Source organism: Epinephelus moara, chromosome 14 (genome assembly GCF_006386435.1).
Source record: "Epinephelus moara isolate mb chromosome 14, YSFRI_EMoa_1.0, whole genome shotgun sequence".
NCBI lineage: Eukaryota > Metazoa > Chordata > Actinopteri > Perciformes > Serranidae > Epinephelus > Epinephelus moara.
This window is the reverse complement of record NC_065519.1, coordinates 33,416,751-33,436,704: the sequence shown is the minus strand read 5'-3', so window position 1 is coordinate 33,436,704 and position 19,954 is coordinate 33,416,751. Positions and strand designations below refer to the sequence as shown.

General features: G+C 40.6%; 1 protein-coding gene across 6 annotated transcripts in view; it reads left to right on the top strand.

Moving 5' to 3' along the window:
* Nucleotides 1-19,954, top strand: part of ldlrap1b (low density lipoprotein receptor adaptor protein 1b) — a 50,862-nt gene that overhangs the window by 15,264 nt on the left and 15,644 nt on the right. For all 6 annotated transcript variants that reach the window (XM_050061464.1, XM_050061468.1, XM_050061467.1 and 3 more), the window contains exons 2-5: nt 6,304-6,446; nt 8,661-8,773; nt 12,380-12,494; nt 17,958-18,030. In XM_050061464.1, the coding sequence (XP_049917421.1) occupies nt 6,304-6,446; nt 8,661-8,773; nt 12,380-12,494; nt 17,958-18,030 (444 nt within the window). The remainder of the gene's footprint in view (nt 1-6,303; nt 6,447-8,660; nt 8,774-12,379; nt 12,495-17,957; nt 18,031-19,954) is intronic.

Genomic DNA, 19,954 nt, shown 5'->3' with positions numbered 1-19,954 from the left:
TGCAGACCTGTAAAGAATTCTTAATATAACATCTTGGTAATGAGAGTTTGCAGTTTTAATTTCGACCAGGAGTAAGATGGAAAATAATCTTGAGGAATCTAATAGTAGTCTTGCAAATGGCGACCCTGCAAGATCCCCAGTCTTAGCAAAATCTTATCATCTTTAGATGTGAGAGGGTGTCAGACTTTTAAAAGTCTTGTCAAAGTCTTTATTTAAAATAAAAACATAATTTCTTAGGTATGAAACATTACAGAGACATAATACCATCAAAGAAATACCAAATGATGATGGAAGTTTATCAAGCAGTCATCTTGGAAGTGGCTTGCTCACTGCCAAGACCGACTGGAGCAAATTTTCAACCAGGCAAAATGCATGTGGGGATACTTATCTACTCATAGTTCAGACAAGTCATCTTTCCAACTTCTTTGAAAAGACAGGCAGAGTAAGAACACTTTGGTACATTTGGACTGTACTTGGCTGGATGTGGACTGAATTGTAACAGACTGTGACTGATGACATTTCACAAGTCCATGAGAGCACAAGTGCAGACAAGAACAGGTCTGGTGTCTGTGATGGAGCCATTGTCTCACAGGGTGAATATTATTCATGTCAGGGTTCCCTCAGTTTTTTTTACCATCATGTACATTTCTTCATTTTTCCCTGCGTTCCATCTCCCCCGCCATGTATGCCAGCTTGCTGCAGTTATGTTTGAATATAGTTTGAATCTGATATGGCAAGAAAACATTTTCTTTTATTACGGGTCCTTGAAAAGTCATGGAAGGGTTTTGACATTTTGTCCATTAAAATGTGGGGGAACCCTGACAAGTTCATGAATATTGATATTTTGTATGTCCATGGTTACCTGAAAAGCTTGTATATAAATAATGTTTTAGGGTGGGTTTTTGTTCTTTTTCCCACACTGAAGCCCAACAGCAGAGCAAAGGCGATTGTCACTGTTCTGTTTCAGGGGCTTTGTTGTAACACATTCTTTATTTAGACTAGTTTTTTCCCCCAGATAAGATTAGTCTCATCTGGGACCTAATCCAATGTTGACAGATGCTGGGAGTTGTAAATTCTTATTTTTCAATCCCCCATCATTTGGCGGTCAACCAGCAGATATTTGTTTTGTTCCTGTTCACTGAGCCTTCTTCCATAACACATATTTCTCTCGTCTGGCATGAGCGTCTCTGTTGTAGTGTGGTTAATATTTATGTAGTGCTTTGTGTGTTTAGAGGTGGTGCACAGGGCAGCTGTAAAAAAAAAAAGTGTTCCAGACAATTTCTGGGCAGGCTCCTGGCCCGGTGATGACTTGCAGAGCACTAGCCAGAACAAGACTGAATTATACTGATACATTATACTTTTGAGAGAATGTGCTAAACACGCCTTCACATGTCTTACATTCACTGATGCCATTGCTGCCCTCTACCTGCCTCCCCCAGTCCTATCCCCTTCCACAAACATCAGTGTTCCCTTGCTGGCTCTCTCTGGCTTATTTACAGGCGGTGTCGCTCAGGCGAGCAGCGCTCACTGACCAGCCACAGCTCCAGCGTAGCCAAGAAGCCTTTGAAGTTTGCTCTAATCAGCACCGCAGCTGCAGAGAGCTGCTGTGGAGGGGGCTGGTGCTGATGGTGGTGTTGGGTTGGGGGTTGGTTGTGTGAATGCAAATGTGACCAATATGAAAATGGATTATTATTCCATACAAAGCAGCACTGTGGGTATATATGCACAAGCCTAAAAATAGATTTGGTTTATGAGTTGCTCATTGTGTCAGTTTTTGAAAAAGGCTGTTGTTTCATTGCTTACTGAAACTGCACAGTTTTTTATTAATTTTTGCAGAATATTCATCTACTCATGCATTTCAGACAGGCTGAAGATTTCCCATCATCTCTTTAGTCTAGTCTCACAGTAGCTTTCTCTTGGGATGAGAGATTTCTGACACTCTGCAGTGAGGGTGAACTGCTGGTCATCCCCAGAGACTCGCCTCCTATAAGCATTAGTATGGGCAGTTGGAGTATAGAGGCTTGCTGCTGATATCTCTGCTGGTCCAGCGCAAGCCTGCAGTTGCAGGTGAGTGTATTATGACATGACATTGTGACATCTCTCCTAAGCTTTGAATCACTCAGAGCATTTTCAAAATACTTCTGACAGATAGTTGAAATTCAGTGAAGCAGACCTGTCAGCACTGTTACCTTCTGTAAACACTGAAAATCTCTGGACTCAGGTTTACCATTGCTTTTACAAACACTAGCACTAGAGGTGAGAGATGTCATATTAGCTGAGGTTAAGCCTGCGTTATCCCCATCATATCTGTGTTTCTGTAAATGTCCTAAGTGGCTACATCTCGTAATGGACACTTCTAGTCCACTTGGACCACTTAGTAGCTTGATTTAGGTTGTGAATAGGAGCTAATGATTCCTCACCACAGGTTATATTACAGCGAGGCAGCTTTTTATCCAGGCACTAATGTAACCACAGGATCAACAGAAGACGACAGCCTGATCTGCTCCCCACACTTAGGAGCTCAAAGACCTTGATCTTTAGAGTGGGTGTTCACTTCAGACTCACCCTTTACTTAAGTATGGTTTGGTTAGGGCTGCTTTTAGACAATTATAAAGCCTTCTCCATAACCACTCACGGCTGGCTTGGTTTGGCTTCCAAAGATAGGAATATGTAAGGGATAATGTATAATGAGCCGGTGAATACTGGGAAAACAACTCCCTTCAGGGGAATAGTTCTATTCCCCTGAAGGGAGTTGTTTTCCCAGTATTCACCGGCTCATTATACATTATCCCGCTTATTACACGGCTAATTATCAGTTGAATAGACAGAATATTGATTAATTATACATTTTGTAAGCGGTAACGACTACTTTAGCCCGATAAAAAAAGTAACTGTTGTCAGGGCAGCGTCCCTATAGCAAGGCCGGGCTACATAGCAACTGTGTGTAATGACCGTTGCTACTAGCAGCGGTCATTACACAGTAATATCAGACCGCAGAATGCCGCGACTGACCAATCAGAATGCAGCATTTAATAGAGCCGTGTAATAATATGGGTTAGCCTCCGCCACAGTTTCTAAGTGTTTTATGTGCCCTTGGCGATAGCAGATTAATCAGTTTTCATTATTAATTAATCTACCTTTCTCATGGCAGACATCTTGACTTGTCATAGTAGAAAAGGCACAAATTGACAAAAAATGTCCCTCACAACTTCTCAGTGTCCAAGTTGACATATTTAAATGTCTTGTTTGGTCAGTCCAAAAATATTCAGTTTACCATCATGTTAGACTAAGAAAATCATATTCACATTGCAGGAGCTGGAACCATTTTTTTTGCATTATTGCTTCAAAAATAAGTAAAAATTTTAGCAATGATCCAAATTGTGGCCAGTACTTTTCTGTCAATCGTTTAAGTGACTCTGGTATATGTATGGAAAAAGTTTTACTTAGGGATGTACCGATCACATTTTTTTTTTTTTTTTGCATCCGATCTGATACCGAGTCCTTTATTTTGAAACCGAGTATGATACTGGGTCCGATCCGATACTTTGCAAAGCATTAAGAAAGAAAAAGAAGAATGCATCCAAGTTGTCCCATAAGGTTTGTTTTTTATTTAAGTAGTATCCAAAAAGCTTAGCAGTTGTTCAGCAGCACAAAATGTAAACAAATTCAGAATTGTAAACACATTGTCCCTCCAGAGTTGCCATAGGGCTGTGGTAGGCAAGGTTCCACCATTAGGTGTGGCTGTGTTGCTCGGAATAAAGAGAGAAGCGGGGGCTGCCGAACCTGTTGTCTCGACTCCTGTCCGTTTATTGCTCATTAGCTGCACTCAGTTAGGCGAATCGTTATTTTGATTCCTCCGATCTTTTATTACCGATTCCGATTTTGTAAAAATAACATTTTATAGACCAAACAACTAATCCATTAATCAAGAAAATAATTGACAGACTAATCAACAATGTAAACAACTGTTAGTTGCGGCCTTAAACCCACCCCATGACAGAATTGTACATGAGCTGAACCCTTTTTACCATTTATAGCTGCCTGCACATTTCCTTGGACAAAAACCCAGTGACAGAGACACAGGGTTCCATTAAGATCCCCCTGAAGATACTGGGTGACATGAAGACCACCCAGGAGGGAAGGGTGTGATGTTGTTGACTGTGTTTCTGATGGACCTTTAGAGAAGACAAATGGATCTCTGTGCCCCCACTTACTGTCACACCTCACAGTGGGAAGTCTATAAACCTTTTATGAGCTTCAAGGAGAAGTTAGCATATTTATTGTTGGAGGAAATGGCTGAATACTGAAAAAGCATTTTGTTGTCTACTAGTGTGAACTTCCACTTTGAGATGTTATTTCCACTTTGGCTATATCAGGAAGCTGTTTGTGCAGCTGGTTTATAATGAACTCAAGTTTGGTCAGTTTGAAAGCTGCTGAATGTTGGAAGATTTTAGTGTGCACCGTCAGCATTAATTCTAACATGGGTCTTAAGATTTGGTTTTATTTGGGAGGGAGGTCAGTTCACACAAGTGATTTTCTCTTTCCCTGCTTCTGCTTCCCGATTTCTGTGGTGTAGTCCTGTGACCAGGCTCCCGTGGCTATCTTTGTACTGATATAATATGAAGAGAAGAACATCGCCTTGAGCAGCTAACCAAGCACCCTTCTGATAAAAGAAATGAAAACCACAGCCTCAGAGTATCGTTCTACAGACAAAATTTACAATATTGGGTCCTGAATAAGTATGATCGTCTAGTATGCTGGAGGAGGTTATCTTTTATGAATGACTTCACTGGCAGAAGTTGGCAGGATTGTAAATGAGCTCTGGCAAACAGTCAAGAGGGACCTGTTTATCTCTTGAATCTGTATTTGACACCTAGTTTAAAACCATGAAAACCTATTTATTTCAGAGACCACATGTGACCACCTTGATTTGGGTTGTCTATTGTGGTCTTAGTTTGAAGGGACATTTCACCCCCAGAGTAGTTGTAGTAGTCATGTAGTTCCTACATGAAACTGCTCATAACAAGGTCTGTGGATTATCTTGAGTAACTGGGTCATGATTTCTGAAAAGAGACATTGCTGTTGACTTTTTCAAATGTGTTTTTGGTGTTCTGAGCACCACAAGCCAAGTGCCATCTAGTTCTATTACATTGGAGAAAAGGCAGACATCTCTACGACATATATCTCAAACACTCGGCAACTCCCACCAAAACAATCTAGACTGATAAATAGCCATACAGGTAAGAGGAAAAATATGTTTTTTTTTATTTTGGGGTGAACTGGTCCTTTAAATTCTTTAAATAGGCACCTGCATCTCTTCCCCTAACCAGGTCATGTGTTTAACACTGTGAAGCCACTGACAAAAAAGCTGTGAAAACTTTAAACCATGGTTGCAACCTCACGAACCAAAACTAAGCTGCCAGCAGTGACTACAGCTCAACACTTGAAACACTTTAAACTTTACAGTAACAGTCTCTTCTCTTTAAGACTTTAACTGTGAAGCAGCTGCGGAAAGTGTTTTGTTTACAGCATACATGTACTCCCAGGGTCCTTATATATGGATGAAAGACATTTTGTTTGCTGCTTTATTAAAATAAGATTTGAACACCTTTCACTAAGTTGTGACTCTGTTTCTAAATCCAAACAAAGTTGGCAACAGGAAATAACTTTTTACATCATGAATCAACATTTAAATGATTTATTATCAGTTACATGCGTCTATATTTTTTCTGTTTTCTTTTCGCTTTGCTATAGATAATAATATTAAGTTTTTCCTGTTGTAAGGACCAGAAATATGTGAACACTGAAGCTAATGTGTGCTAACATTGTACACAGCCCGCACATGCTAGACAATCCACGCACTTGCTCTCCCCTCTTCTCACCATTTTTTACAGAATAGGCGAACTATAACTTAAAGGGCTAAATAGATGACCCATTGTTTGATTTAGATTTGCAAGAAAAAAACGATGCCTTACTCTTTATTTTACCAAAGAGTATGCTAACACATTTCTAATTTATTTCAGCTAGTGGGATGTACATTCCTTCAGAGCACTTGCTTTCACATTCCTGCCAAGAGTAATAGCTAAGCATGTGCTCATTACACACACCCATGATGAGGATATAATTTGGCTGCTGTTGTATCTAATACAGCTGAGCTGACTCTACCATCCCACAAGTGGACTGAGACAATGCTGTGCTGTACTGACACATGTCTGACAGAATATCTCTCAGCCTGCCTTACAGAACAAGCGGCAGGGTTGTTGATGAGCAGAAGTGTCACTGATGCATGTCTTTCATCTGCAGAGCTTCCGGAGAACTGGACGGACACGAGGGAGACCCTTCTGGAGGGCATGGTGTTTCAGCTCAAGTACCTGGGGGTCACAATGGTTGAGCAGCCCAAAGGAGAGGAGCTGTCTGCGGCTGCTGTCAAGAGGATAGTGGCCACGGTTAGAGACAACACACACCTACACACCCTGGCAGTAGGCAAGACACACACACATAGCTGGATTAGCTGAAAGGGACAGTTCATCCATGATCAAGAATACAAATGTTTTCTCTTACCTGTAGAGCTGTTTATCAGTCTGGATTGTTTTGGTGTGAGTTGCCGAGTGTTGGAGATATTGGCGGTAACGATGTATGCCTTCTCTCCAATAAAATGGAACTAGATTGCACTTGGCTTTTGGTGCACACCAAAATAATCTGGATTGATAAAAATTACTACAGGTAAGAAGAAAAATATGTATTTTTGATTTTGGGGTGAATTGTCCCTTTAAACAAAGGGCACCCAAAGCCTCTTGTCAGCGTACTCTATTCAGAAAACTATTCCCAGAAAATGAGTTTCTCTCAAGCAAGTATAATATCTTTCCCACATCACCACCTCCACCACTTGGAAATCATATTCATCCTGTAGTTTTCTCCTGTTTATGACCTGACTGACACCTCGGTGAAAAAGTAACTGGTTGGCTGCCTGCTCTCCCCCCGAGGCTCTGGCTGACATTTAGAGGAGGATGCAATTAGTTTGGACAGTGTTGCTCAGTATATGGCTCAGCCAGCTTTATCATGGTAGAAAAGGCTTAATGTTATTGGATCTGGCAGCTCAGTGGATAATGAAGTTAGCGGCGGCAGAATGGTGGGACTCAGGACACGGTGATGTATGGAGAGAAAGGCAGAGGCTCTGATTGGGCCTAATCTGTTGGCTGCCCTTGGTGTCCCTCTGAAAAGGATGTTAGGCTGCTGAATGGGGTATTTCTTAACTTGTCATATTGTGTAATAGGAGAACCTGATGTAAAGTAATATTTTGTCAGGCCAAAGATGTCACTTACTCTGGACTGGATGTCCCTTAGCTTCGCACTCACACACAAACTTGTTGTTGAACTTGTTCTCTTAAAGGGTGACTTTGGTATTTTTCAACCTGTACCCTATTTTATGTTTTTGTGTCTAAGTAATTAATAACAGTTTTTGATATTGGTCCAGTATTGAGGAGAGCGCTAAACACCTAGGGCAATTATGCACAGTCAGTTTACATCAGGTAAAAGTGCTTGTTTTTGCCATTGACAGGCTCAGATTGTCATTTTAAGTATCTGACAACATTATGGAAAGGATCCCTACAGAGACAGACCTTTTTGTTAAAGAGTAACTGCTATTGCCAAACCCATCAGACCTAATTTAAATAAACAGTAATTTTATAATCCTAAAACACACTTATGCAAAGTCGACAAAGACAAAATTTAAACTCACAAGAAACATCTTGGTTCATCCTTTCACTGTTCCAAAAATCACCAGGTCTGGTTTTATTGTAATAAACTCTTAATTCACCTAGCTAGACGCGAAAATATGCTGGCTCCATAAACTGTAAAATTACTGTTTATTTAAATGGAGTCTGGTGGCTTTGGTGACAAGAGCTGTTTCTGGTTAAATGAAGAGGATCTTGCTCTTCAACAAAAAGGTCTGTCTCTGTAGGGATCCTTTCCATAATGTTGTGAGATACATATAATAATAATAATAATAATAATAATAATATAATAATTTGAGCCTGTCAGTGGCAAAAACAAGCTCTTTTAGAGGACTTTGATTGACAGTGGGCACATGCCCCGAGGGTTTGCATCGTAGCCTTTGTTGCGGCTGCCAGCTAAAGCATACTTGATCAATACTGGACCAATTTCAAAAACTATTGTTCTCATTAGTCACTTAGACACAAAAACATGGGAAAAAGCATCCAAGTTGAAAAAAATACTGAAGTTACCCAATAAGAATTTATATTCATATTTGTCTATGGATTTGTTTTGACAATGTCTGTTAATAGGCTTACTGCATATGCATATTTTCCTGCTGAGCCAGAAGCTCTGCAGGTTTTGGCTCAAAGGTCTGTTATTTCTCTAATGATTTGACATAGCTTTTGATTGGCATCTTTTGACCTACACTCTGGATTCAATGAAAGCTTGATGGCAGGAAATTTGCTCTGTAACGTGATTGTCTTAGTTTATCAGTATCCCTGGCATCAGTGGATCTTGATTGACTGGCCTGATCAAAATTAGCTCTCACAGTTGTACCGGTAATTTACATAAATGCAAGGTTGACACTTGGCTAGATTGATTTTTCTCTCTGTCTCACTCACACCCTTGTTTTCCACCCTTTATTTCTCCTTCTTTTTTTCGTTCCAGGCCAAAGCCAGTGGAAAAAAACTGCAGAAAGTCACGTTAACAGTCTCCCCACGAGGAATCATCCTCTATGACAGTGCCTCCAACCAGCTGATAGAAAACATCTCCATATACAGGTCAGTCCTCCTCTTTCGACTGTTCAACTCTTGACACTATTCTTAACGCATCCTGTGTCCCTGACTCAGTCGGACGGCCCCAGTTATGAAATACTTTTCACCCTAGGCTTGTCCTTATCACCTGCAATAAAACAAAAGATGTTATTTGCTCTCATCCATCACTGGATTGATGTGAGTGTAAGAGCAGGTGTGATACTCCAAGGCAGTGTTATGTGTTTCTGTGTGTGTGTCTTAGAGAGAAGAGAGCACTCAGTCTATCAGCAGTATGTCTCATCAATCTCAACTCTCTTGGGAGCATTACAACAGCTGTATGTCTGATCTTTACACACACACACACACACACACACTCACACATACACACAGACACACACACATTCTCTAGTAAATGCCTACAGATCTCACTTGCCTGCCACAGCCTGCACGCTCAAAGCTGCCTAACCTCCATTGGCCTCGAGCTTATGATCCAAGCTTGAATCACTTTTCTAAAATTCCGCATTTATGAGTCTGCATATCAAGGAGAGATGGGACTTTCCATCATTTTTCCAGGCATGAATAGGCTTATGTTGAATAATTTCTACTAAAAGCTGGCAGATTGAGGACAAATCTCTCAGGTGTTGACAGTTTTCTAAAGTTATCCTCGAGCAGTATGATTGACAAGTTGTCTACACTGACCATGTTTCTGGCTTTCCTGTGTCACCTTTGGGATGTTTTTCTATTTTAGAGAACAGTTTAATTCCTGCCACCTGCTCAACTCTGTATCACTTGTCATTAAGCAACTGCTTCCTGACTGTTCAGCTTAGAGTAATCAGAGCAAAGTTTATTTCTCAGCCATGCAGGGTTTATCTATGTTAAAAATCTGGGCTCTATGTTACTGGGCAGTTTTTTCAGATTTAACCTGAAAAACATTGCATTATATTCCCCTTCTGCCTCCTCTATAGCCATGTAGCGCTTCTAATGGCCTTAGTGCACATGAACCAGAACAACCAATCAGAGCCGAGGAGTCTCCGAAGCAGCTGACAGTTATGTCAATCACTGCTTGTGAACTGCGGTCAAACAAGGCAGCGCTGATCAAATTTAAGTCAAAATTCTGTTACTGCATTGTCTATTCTTTTCACCTCAAATGTTTTCAGAAACATGTTTTAATTTAGTTTAGCTGTAAATGAGAAGGTTCAATGCTTGGTATTTTGGTAGCATGTTTCCAACATGGCAGCAGGGTCACAAACTTTCTCTTTAGATGGCTAAACAGTACACTAAAATATGTTTCTGAAAACATTTGAGGTGAGAAATACGTAATGCAGTAACAGAATTTTGATTCATAATTGATCAGTACTGCCTAGTTTGACAGTTTGACCGCAGTTCATGGAATGATAGACATGATTGACGGCAGCTTCGGCTCTGATTGGTTGTTTTTGGTGCACCGTGGTCAACTCTAGCAAATGCTGCTAAGAGGCAGTGGGAAGAGGAGGAGGGCCGTGATTTTTTCACAGACTGTCTGTCTCATGTACTTCTTTCAGAATATAGTGACAGTTTCAGCAAATATGTCACAAAGTTGTTTTCATAAAAGTTATTGACTGTAGCTTTCAACATTTGTTTGAAAGGCTAGTTTTGTCCAGTCCAGTAGCTGCTAATCTTCACAGTTAGAAGCAGGGACCACATAATGTTTGGCATTTTTGCTAGGAAAACGTGACGTAAATGATAAGTTATCAAAATTGCTGATTCATTTTATATTTGATTGCTTGATTAACTGATCCAGCTTTGATAGGTTGACAGTGTTTTGGAATTAGTTAGCTGGCACCATAATTGGCACCATCAAAAGTGTACCGAAACAGCTAATATCAGTTTCTGTTTGCAGTGTATCCATGGATTTGCAAACAGCTAGCACTGAATTACTTTGATTCTGAATTACTTTGATTTTTATTCCTGAATGGATTTTGGATGATATCTTGCAATGCACATCTGAGATGATAATAATATCCTAAAGTTGTGCAAGTTGCACTGAATCTTAAAATGTGTATTATTTATACGTGTTCAGATTTGACTGAGTTACAACTCTAAGAAGTAGCTGAAATATCTTTATTGCCTCCATGAGCTGTGTGGCGCAGTCGTTGCTGCTGCTGCAGATCCTTACCATGTTGATAAATGGGCCAAAGGGTGAACTGTTGTGTTTAGAACACCGGCAGGCACCTGTATCTTTTACCGCACAGTATCTTTGCTTCATGTCTCCCACTGCCTCACCATTTGAAAATGTGTGAACTAATCATTTCAGCTCCACTGATGATGTCTTCATCACAAATTTCAGAGAAGTTTACAGCAGCTTCTCTTTTATTTCATGTGCAAAAATACACAATGCATATAACTCTTTATTTCTGCAATGCATCTCTAGTAAAACTGTTGCACTGATAATGGATTCTCTCATTTGAAGAATATGAGGTAAATACTGGAGCAATTAAAAGGCTGACTGCGTGAGGTGAGTCCAGCTGTGACCTCAGGATGGTGTGAAGACATAAAGCAGCTGGTTGTAACTCGCACCCCATTGGAGCTCTCCTCCCCGGACATCTGCTAAGAAGACGGACGACCAATAAAAGAAATGGATTTGCCTAGACACCCAATTTCCCTGAAGCCCTCCCTCCCAAACATTTGCCCGTAAATCTCTGTTGTGTTGTGTGGACTGCAGCTGTGATTCTTAAACCTCTCCACATTCTCCTTCTCTCACTTTTATTTATTCATTATATCCACACCTCATATTCCTTAGTCATTAGTTAACCAAGTGTGTGACTATCCCACGATGAAGTTTGAGCACAGTGCCAATGCTCGAAGGGGAAAGGAAGGACAGATGGCAGACATTCATTATAGCCTTCCACCATCGTTTTGGGTCTCCCTCCCCAACTGGCCAGTACACCCATCACTTTGGTATTAGGGTAATAACAGGATGATCAAATAGTGGAGAAAAGCTATTTGTGGAGCATTACAGCTTAATTTAAATCCCTACTTTGCACCTGAGACTGACAAGCAAGACTGATAACTCTCTCTCATGCGACACGGAAAAGGTCTCTGTGCAGTAGATGACCTCCTACAGCACAACAAGACAGGAACAATCACCTCTGTCTATGTGAGGCTTTTCATGTACCTTACAGGGACCAGGCCCATTCTAAAGGCTGTAATTTAAAACTGTGTGTGTCATGGTTGTTAAGCAGGTGGACACAGTGGGAGTGTGATGTGCTAACTTGTTTAAAAAGCACAAAGGAACGGCATCCCTTTGGCGAGATGTCACATCAGCACAGATGTCCAGTGCACACGTGTTCAGTTCAAATACATGACATTGTTCAGCTTTGTACCTGCACACAGCTGGGGTTTGTATTAGACCATGTGCAAAGCAGTGAGATTGCGAGTGCAGCTGGCTTCAAGAATTGCAGGGATTTTGTTCTCTCTAGCAGTTTAGAGAAATGCTAGATTGAACAGTTTGAATCAGATTGCTGGACTAGCTTAAGAGCTTAGTGCAGATTTGCACAGTTGCACAATGGCCCAACTCTATCTGTGTTGACTTTATTAAGTCTTTTAGTTCTTATTAAAATGTGTGCATCTGTTTGTGTGTTTTCTCTTTTTCAGAATATCATATTGCACAGCAGACAAGATGCATGACAAAGTGTTTGCCTACATCGTCCAGAGCCAACACAATGAGACTCTGGAGTGTCATGCCTTCCTCTGCACTAAGAGAAAAATGGTACGTAAATGAGTTTGTACAACTGTGTATTACCAAATGCTGTGCCACTGTAGGCTGTTTACCCAAAGTATTCCAATAACTTCTTCATGTAATGGACAAAGTTGCATATACTCACCTTCTGTAAGTGAACACAAAGAGTTGGAAACCAGCTGGATCCAAATACGAGATATAAAGTTTACCGCTCTTTCCATTTCTCATCTCCGATTAAATGAGTAATTGAATTATATTATATGATTATAATTTTAGGAATTATGCTAACTTGCTTTCATGCTAAAAGTAGGGTGACAAGATTGATACCAGTCTCATGTCTGTTAGATATAAAGCTTTAGCCAGCAGTTAGCAGGTTAGCTTAGCTTTGCATACAGACTGGAAAGCAGGAGAAAGAAGTAGCCAGGCTCTGTCCTAAGTCAACAAAATCTGCTTATCAGTGGGTTTGGGTTTTGGGTTTTTTTTTTTTCTGACACTGATGGTAAAACAATATTTAAAAACGGTACTGGTGATTCAACTTTTAAAATACTTAAAAAAAAACAAAAAAAAAAACACAACAATGCTAAGCATCATTAGAAACAGCATTTTTTGCAAAGGCAAATTTGAACCTGAAATTTTACAATAAATTAACTCTCAATGGTTTAATGTCAGAAATATCTCTCTCTCTCTCTTTCTCTCTCTCTCTCTCTCTCTCTCTCTCTCTCTCTCTCAATTCAATTCAATTCAATTCAATTCAAATGGCTTTATTGGCATGAGGTAACACTGTACATATTGCCAAAGCAAGCGTTTGGAATTCAAAATAGTAATAACAATAAAGGAAAACAATATTTACAATAAATTAGTTATAATCTATACTGTTGGTAATACTGTATGTATAATATGTATAGCTATGATTGACTCCATCACAGTCAAAGTCACATTCAGTCAATCTCAGTAATAACAATAATAATAATAACAGTAATAACAAAAAAGAAGAAAACAACAAACAACAAATATGTGTGTCACTTCCTGTCTCTCAGTCTATGGCAGGCACAAAGATTGTGGAAGTTTGTGTTGAAGTTGTGTGTGTGTGTGTGTGTGTGTGTGTGTGTGTGTGTGTGTGTGTGTGTGTGTGTGTGTTGATGTTGATACGAGAAATAAATGAATAAATAAATAATTAAGAATGAAACAATTAAAAACAATTAAAAAGAAGAAGTAAATAGTGAGTTGTGTTTCTCAGGTTCCACTGGCTGTCCTCAGGTCGTGACATGAGATGATGAATTTAGCTGCAATGTTCTCACATTTGGGTATTTCCCCAAGTAAATATGGGAGTTTCTCCATGTCTGTCATGTTTTCAAATTCAGGGTGTATTTGTATTATTTTGGGAAAGTGTTCATTTCTCAGAGCCTGGTATTTGGGGCATGAGGTGAGGAAGTGTAGTTCTGACTCGACCTCTTGTCTGTCACAGTGGGAGCAGAGTCTCTCCTCCTCTGGCAGCCAGCTCTGTCTATGCCGACCCTTCTCTATAGCTAGGCTGTGTTCACTGAGTCTGTACATAGTCAAGGCTTTTCTTAATTTAGGATCTTTTACTGTGCTCAGATAATTTGCTAATGTGAAGTTTCTTTTTAGGGTCAGATAACATTTTAATTTACTCTGTGTTTTAGTTGTTTCCTTCCAGTATGTGATATAGATTTCTTTTTGTTGGTTGATAATTTGGTTTGGTCTGATTGGCTTGGTGTTGTGGTCCCGAGGCTGTCCGGGGCATGTTAGGTTGTCTGGACAGAGCCTCAGGACCAGCTGGCTGAGGGGGCTCTTCTCTGGCTTCAGCTCTTGGCAGGTTAGGGCTTTGTGATGGTATGTCTGGGGGTCACTAGTTTTTAGGTGATTGTAAAATTTAATTGCTCTTTTTTGTATTTTCAATATGAGGGGGAATTGGCCGAGTTCTGCTCTACATGCGTTGTTTGGTGTCTTTCTCTGGACGTGCATGATGCTCTTACAGAACTCTGTGTGGAAAGATTCTATTATTGTTTTGTCCCATTTTTCAAATTCATGATTTAATTTTGGTCCCCAAATTTCACTGCCATAGAGAATTATCGGTTCTAATACAAATTGGAAAATTTTTAGCCAGATTTGAATTGGAATGTCCAGTTTAATATTTCTTCTAATTGCATAGAAAGCTCTCCTTGCTTTGTCTCTCAGATCTTTCACAGCCAAGTTGAAGCTTCCTGTGGAGCTTATGTTGAGGCCAAGGTATGTGTAGTTTTTTGCATGTTGTAATTTAGTGGTGTCCAAATAGAAATTGTGTGTGTTTTCCTGACTTCTGGACTGCTTCTGGAAGATCATAATTTTGGTTTTCTTTGGGTTAACTGTCAGGGCCCAGGTCTGACAGAATGTATGCAGGAGGTTGAGGTGCTGCTGTAGACCTTCTTTTGTTGGTGACAGCAACACCAAGTCATCTGCGTACAGGAGACCCTTAATTTCTGTGCCATTCAGGTTGAGGCCAGGTGCCGTGGATTGATCTAATTGACATGCAAATTCATTAATGTATAAATTGAAGAGGATTGGACTAAGATTGCATCCCTGCCTCACCCCACGACCTTGGGAAAAGAAGGCTGTTTGTTTGTCTCCTATTTTAACTGCACATTTACTGTTTGTGTACATAGATTTAATTACATCATATGTTTTTCCTCCAATGCCACTGTTGAGTAGTCTGTAGAAAAGGCCCTCATGCCAGATGGAATCAAAGGCCTTTGTGAAATCAACAAAACATGCGTAGGCCTTTCCTTTCTTCTTGTCTAATTCTTGCTCAATCAGGGTGTGGAGGGTATAGATGTGGTCTGTTGTGCGAAAATTTGGTAAGAATCCAATTTGGCATTTATTCAAAACATTTTGGTCATTGATAAAACTGATGAGTCTTTTATTCATAATGTTGCAAAAGGTTTTTCCCAGGTTACTATTTACACAGATCCCACGGTAATTATTAGGGTCATATTTATCTCCATTTTTATAAAGGGGTGTTATTAAACCTTTATTCCATATGTCAGGAAAAGTGCCAACTGCTAGAATTATATTAAAAAGTTTGAGTATAGCCAATTTTAATTTATGGTCAGAATATTTGATCATTTCATTTAAGATGCTGTCGACTCCACAGGCCTTTTTAGCTTTCAGGGATTGGATGCTTTCCGTCAGTTCCTGCTCTGTTATTGAAGCATCTAGAGGGTTTTGGTTGTCTTTGATTACTAATTCTAAAGTTTTCCACTTGGCGTGTGTTTTGTTTTGGTCACTGTTCTTTGTAATATTGCTGTATAATTCAGTAAAATAATTCATCCAAATGCTGCCATTTTGTATTGCCAATTGATCTTGTTGTGTTTTGTTTAGAGTGTTCCACTTCTGCCAGAACTGGTTTGACTCTAAAGATTCTTCTATTTCAGAGAGCTGGGTTCTGGTGTGTTGGTCTTTCTTTGCTCTCAGTGTGCGTTTGTATTGTTTCAAGGTGTCGTAGTAATGAAGGCGTATGTTTTGGTTATTTGGGTCTCTATGTTTTTCGTTTGATAACTTTCTTAAAGTTTTCCTTATATTTTTGCAATCATTGTCAAACCATTTGTTATTGTGTATTTGTTTTGGTTTTTGATTAGAGGTTTTCAAGTTTGATAACTTTGCCAATTTATCAAAAATTGCGTTAATTTTGCCCACAGCAGTGTTTACACCATCATTATTGTGGGGAAATATTTCAGAAAGAAATAAATCGATTGAATATTGGATTTTGGCATTTTCAAATGCCTTTTGGTAGCTCTCCATGCTGTCTGATTTCCATCTGTATGAATGTGTGGTGTTGTACAGTTCACTGGGTTTAGAGGCCTCAGAGTTACTGTGTGCCCTCTTCAGATAGACCGTGATCTTGCTGTGGTCTGAGAGGGGTGTGAGTGGGTTGACTGTGAAAGCTCTGAGAGACATTGGGTCCAGATCTGTTATTTGACTGTGAAAGCTCTGAGAGACATTGGGTCCAGATCTGTTATGACATAGTCTACCGTACTACTGCCAAGAGCTGAACTAAATGTGTAACGGCCCAGAGAATCTCCTCGTAACATACCATTGACTATATACAGACCCAGCATGCGGCAGAGTTTCTCCAGGTAGGCCTAAGTGCTGATCTCCCTGGATGTTTACAGTGTCAGCTTTCTCTCCAGTTCTAGCATTCAGGTCTCCGCAGACTAGCACGTTTCCTAAAGTTTTAAATTGGTTTATTTCCCCCTCTAGAGTGGAAAAAACATCTTCATTGTAGTAGGGGGACTCTGAGGAGGGTATGTAAATAGCACATAGGTAGACATGTTGGTCTGCACTTATTACTTCTTTGTTAATTTTCAGCCAAATATAGGATTCTGCTTTTTTGATAATTTGAACTGAATGGGTTAGTTCTGATCTATACCAAATAATCATCTCTCTCTCTCTCTCTCTCTCTCTCTCTCTCTCTCTCACTTGCTACCCACACAATCTAGCACCAAAATGAGGCACCAAAATCTAGGTTGTTTTTTGGTCCAGTAGGTACCAGTCTTATAGGAGCTGGTATCATGTTGGCGCCAAGTTTTGATACCCAACCCTACTTATCAGCCCCTTTCAAGCTCACTAATTAGTGTGTCATATAATACAATATAACATGTCAATTAGTGAGCTTTAGAAGATTTAATTAGGTGGTTTTTCCTCTACTTTGGAAATAGCCAGACTGTCTGTTTTCTCCTGTTTACAGTCTTAACGCATCATTAAGTCATTCAGCTGCTGACTGTGCTTTCATATTTATTGTGTAGACATAAAAGTGATATTCTCAGCAAGAAAGCAAACAAGCAAATTGCCCAAATTCTTGAGCTATTCCTTTAATGTTACGTATAAATAAATGTATAGTGAAATAAGGCTGCAGTTACAAATGTAGGCTTAAGATTCTTTATGGTGCAGAATTCTGCATTCAGGTATTCGATTCATTTTTTGCTCCTGGCAATCTGTGGAAAGCACTTTATGCAGATACAGTATGCTGCAAAGAGACCTCAGAACAACTGCACTGCCACTTCACACTTTACTTGTATGTATGCAAATGTCCAAGTGTTAAGTCAGGAGAGAGACAAGGAGTGAAAACATGAAGGGCGGGGAGGCTGTCGTCCCTCTCTGGCATTCTCTCCATCCCTGGAGGTTTGCAGAACGAGTGAGCCACTCCCTCCCCTTCCTTCCCCTCACTAATTTAGTTCTGGCCAAAAGGCCACGTATCCTCCCAGTTACATAAACAACATGTCATGGAGCCCACAGGTTGCTCTTCCTCCTCTTCCAAGTGTCTGTGAAATAACCCCTTGTGTTTGTGTTCACTTCCTGTCTTTATCACGGTCGCAGCTCCTCGACTTCCTTGCGTTTCCCTCATTTGGATGAGATGCATACGAGTATTACTCATCTTCCTTTAATTCTTTCATTTTATCCCTGTGCCTCACTCTCTGTCTCTCTGCTTTCCTCCAACAGGCCCAGGCGGTAACCCTAACAGTGGCTCAGGCTTTCAGAGTGGCGTTTGAATTCTGGCAGGCAGCCAAGGAAGGTACGCATGGTTGCCCCCGACGACCAGAGGAGTGTGACAGACGACTAAAATCGTTCCTCTCCTCTTCCCTCTCCTCCCCTGCTGTTGTTATTCCCTCCATTTACTGTATACACCCTTTATCTTCCTAACAATGATCCTGTCCTTTATCTTGAGGTTTCCCACACAACGTGGACACATAAATTTTCTTGTGTCTTCCTGGTCTTGGCCTTGACACCCTCGAGAGGGGTCACACAAATTACTGGAGGACTGTTTCTGCCCGTCAGTGTTGTCCTTTTTACACACACACACACACACACACACACACACACACACACACACACTTGCACACTCGCACACACATACAGAAGAGGAATGTCCCCATTGATTGAACCAGTTCCCCCTACAGTGGTTAAATCATCGGCCAGAGAGCAGAGAGACCTGTTTTAGTTTAGTGACGCCTCTTTATTCCAGGCAGCTTAGTCATGGTTAAAGACTCATCTAGGTATCGACATGGAGAGGGGTGGAGAGGAATTAAGGTCAGCCTGGGCCAGAGGTGGGCTGACTGGAGGTAAATCTTTCCTTGTATAGTGAGAACAGGACTCGGATGTGTGGGAGCTGCCATATTTTTCACCTTCACCGAAAAGGTGTTCTGTTTCTCCGCATTATATATTTATATTTTTCTGTTTGGTGTCCAACATAGAAAGCGTTCAACCTCTTTAAATTAAAGGGTGGGTCCATCTGCGTTCTTTTCCGTGTTTTTTAAGTAGACACTAACACTCAGCCATTTCCAAAAAGTGGTGATGTAGGTTCCAGCATTGATCCCCCCACACATCTCCACCCACACACACATGCTTTTTGCTGACAGTAAAAGCATGGAGATGTGAGAAAAGCGTTAGCTTGTAATGTTGAAACTTAGAGGTGGAACATGGTGCTATTAAACCTTTATTTAACCAGGTGAAGACACATTGAGATTTAATGTTATACTGCATTTATACTGTATAAACACATACATAGATCCACAGTCAGTGTATGAGCTACAGATAGATGGTGGTTGGCCGATTGGGGAAGTGGTAACCAGTAACTCCCTGTGTCCCGGAAATAAAATTACTGTTTCTGTCAGAGGAGTCTGATGACTGTGGATGGGTGTAGCAGCAAAATGTACTTTAGCCTCCCCAAAAAAAGGAGTACTGAAAAAGTCAGTGTAAGTGCACTCTATACTTAGCTTACTGTACTGCATTACTTTGCCTTTTCAACAGGGAGCTGAAGCCGTTATCTATGCTCTCTTCAAAGCCACCAGACTCCATTGACAGAAGCGGTCATTTTACCTCACAGCACAGGAAATGCTGGTCTACTGTTAACATGATCGCTCAGTTTGTTTGTTATTGTGTGACTTAACCGAACTAACGCAGTGTCCACAGCAGTACGTGGGTTTATATGTAGCAACAACGTCGTTCTTGCCTGACAGGATTGTCAATTTGTTAAACTGCGTTTTTATCTTCACTCTGACATTGTGTCCGCTCTGACTGATTTCCGCGGGGGAGCAAGACTCAAGTATCCCCAACCAGTCTCTAGAGATCCACATGTTCGCCTGAATCTAATGTCATTTTATGTCCACTATGGGTCTGTACCATTAGCATGCAGGCATACACCTGCGGTGCGCCGAATAGGCAGAGTCTGCACATATTTAACAGTTATCGGAGCTGGCAGACTTGCTGGATCCGTTGCTAAATTTCGTGTCAACACAACCACATGGCCCATACACGCACAAGCAAGTCAGGGAGAGTGATAAGACAGAAAACTGATGAATGTCATTCGGGCTTACATAAAATCATATCGTGAACATTTCTGTCCATGCAGGCAACTATTTGTCAACCAGGAAAGCTAACGTCTTTTGCCCCGTAGGCCGATATCGATATGTGTTTTGACAATTACGTGGTTGCTGCCG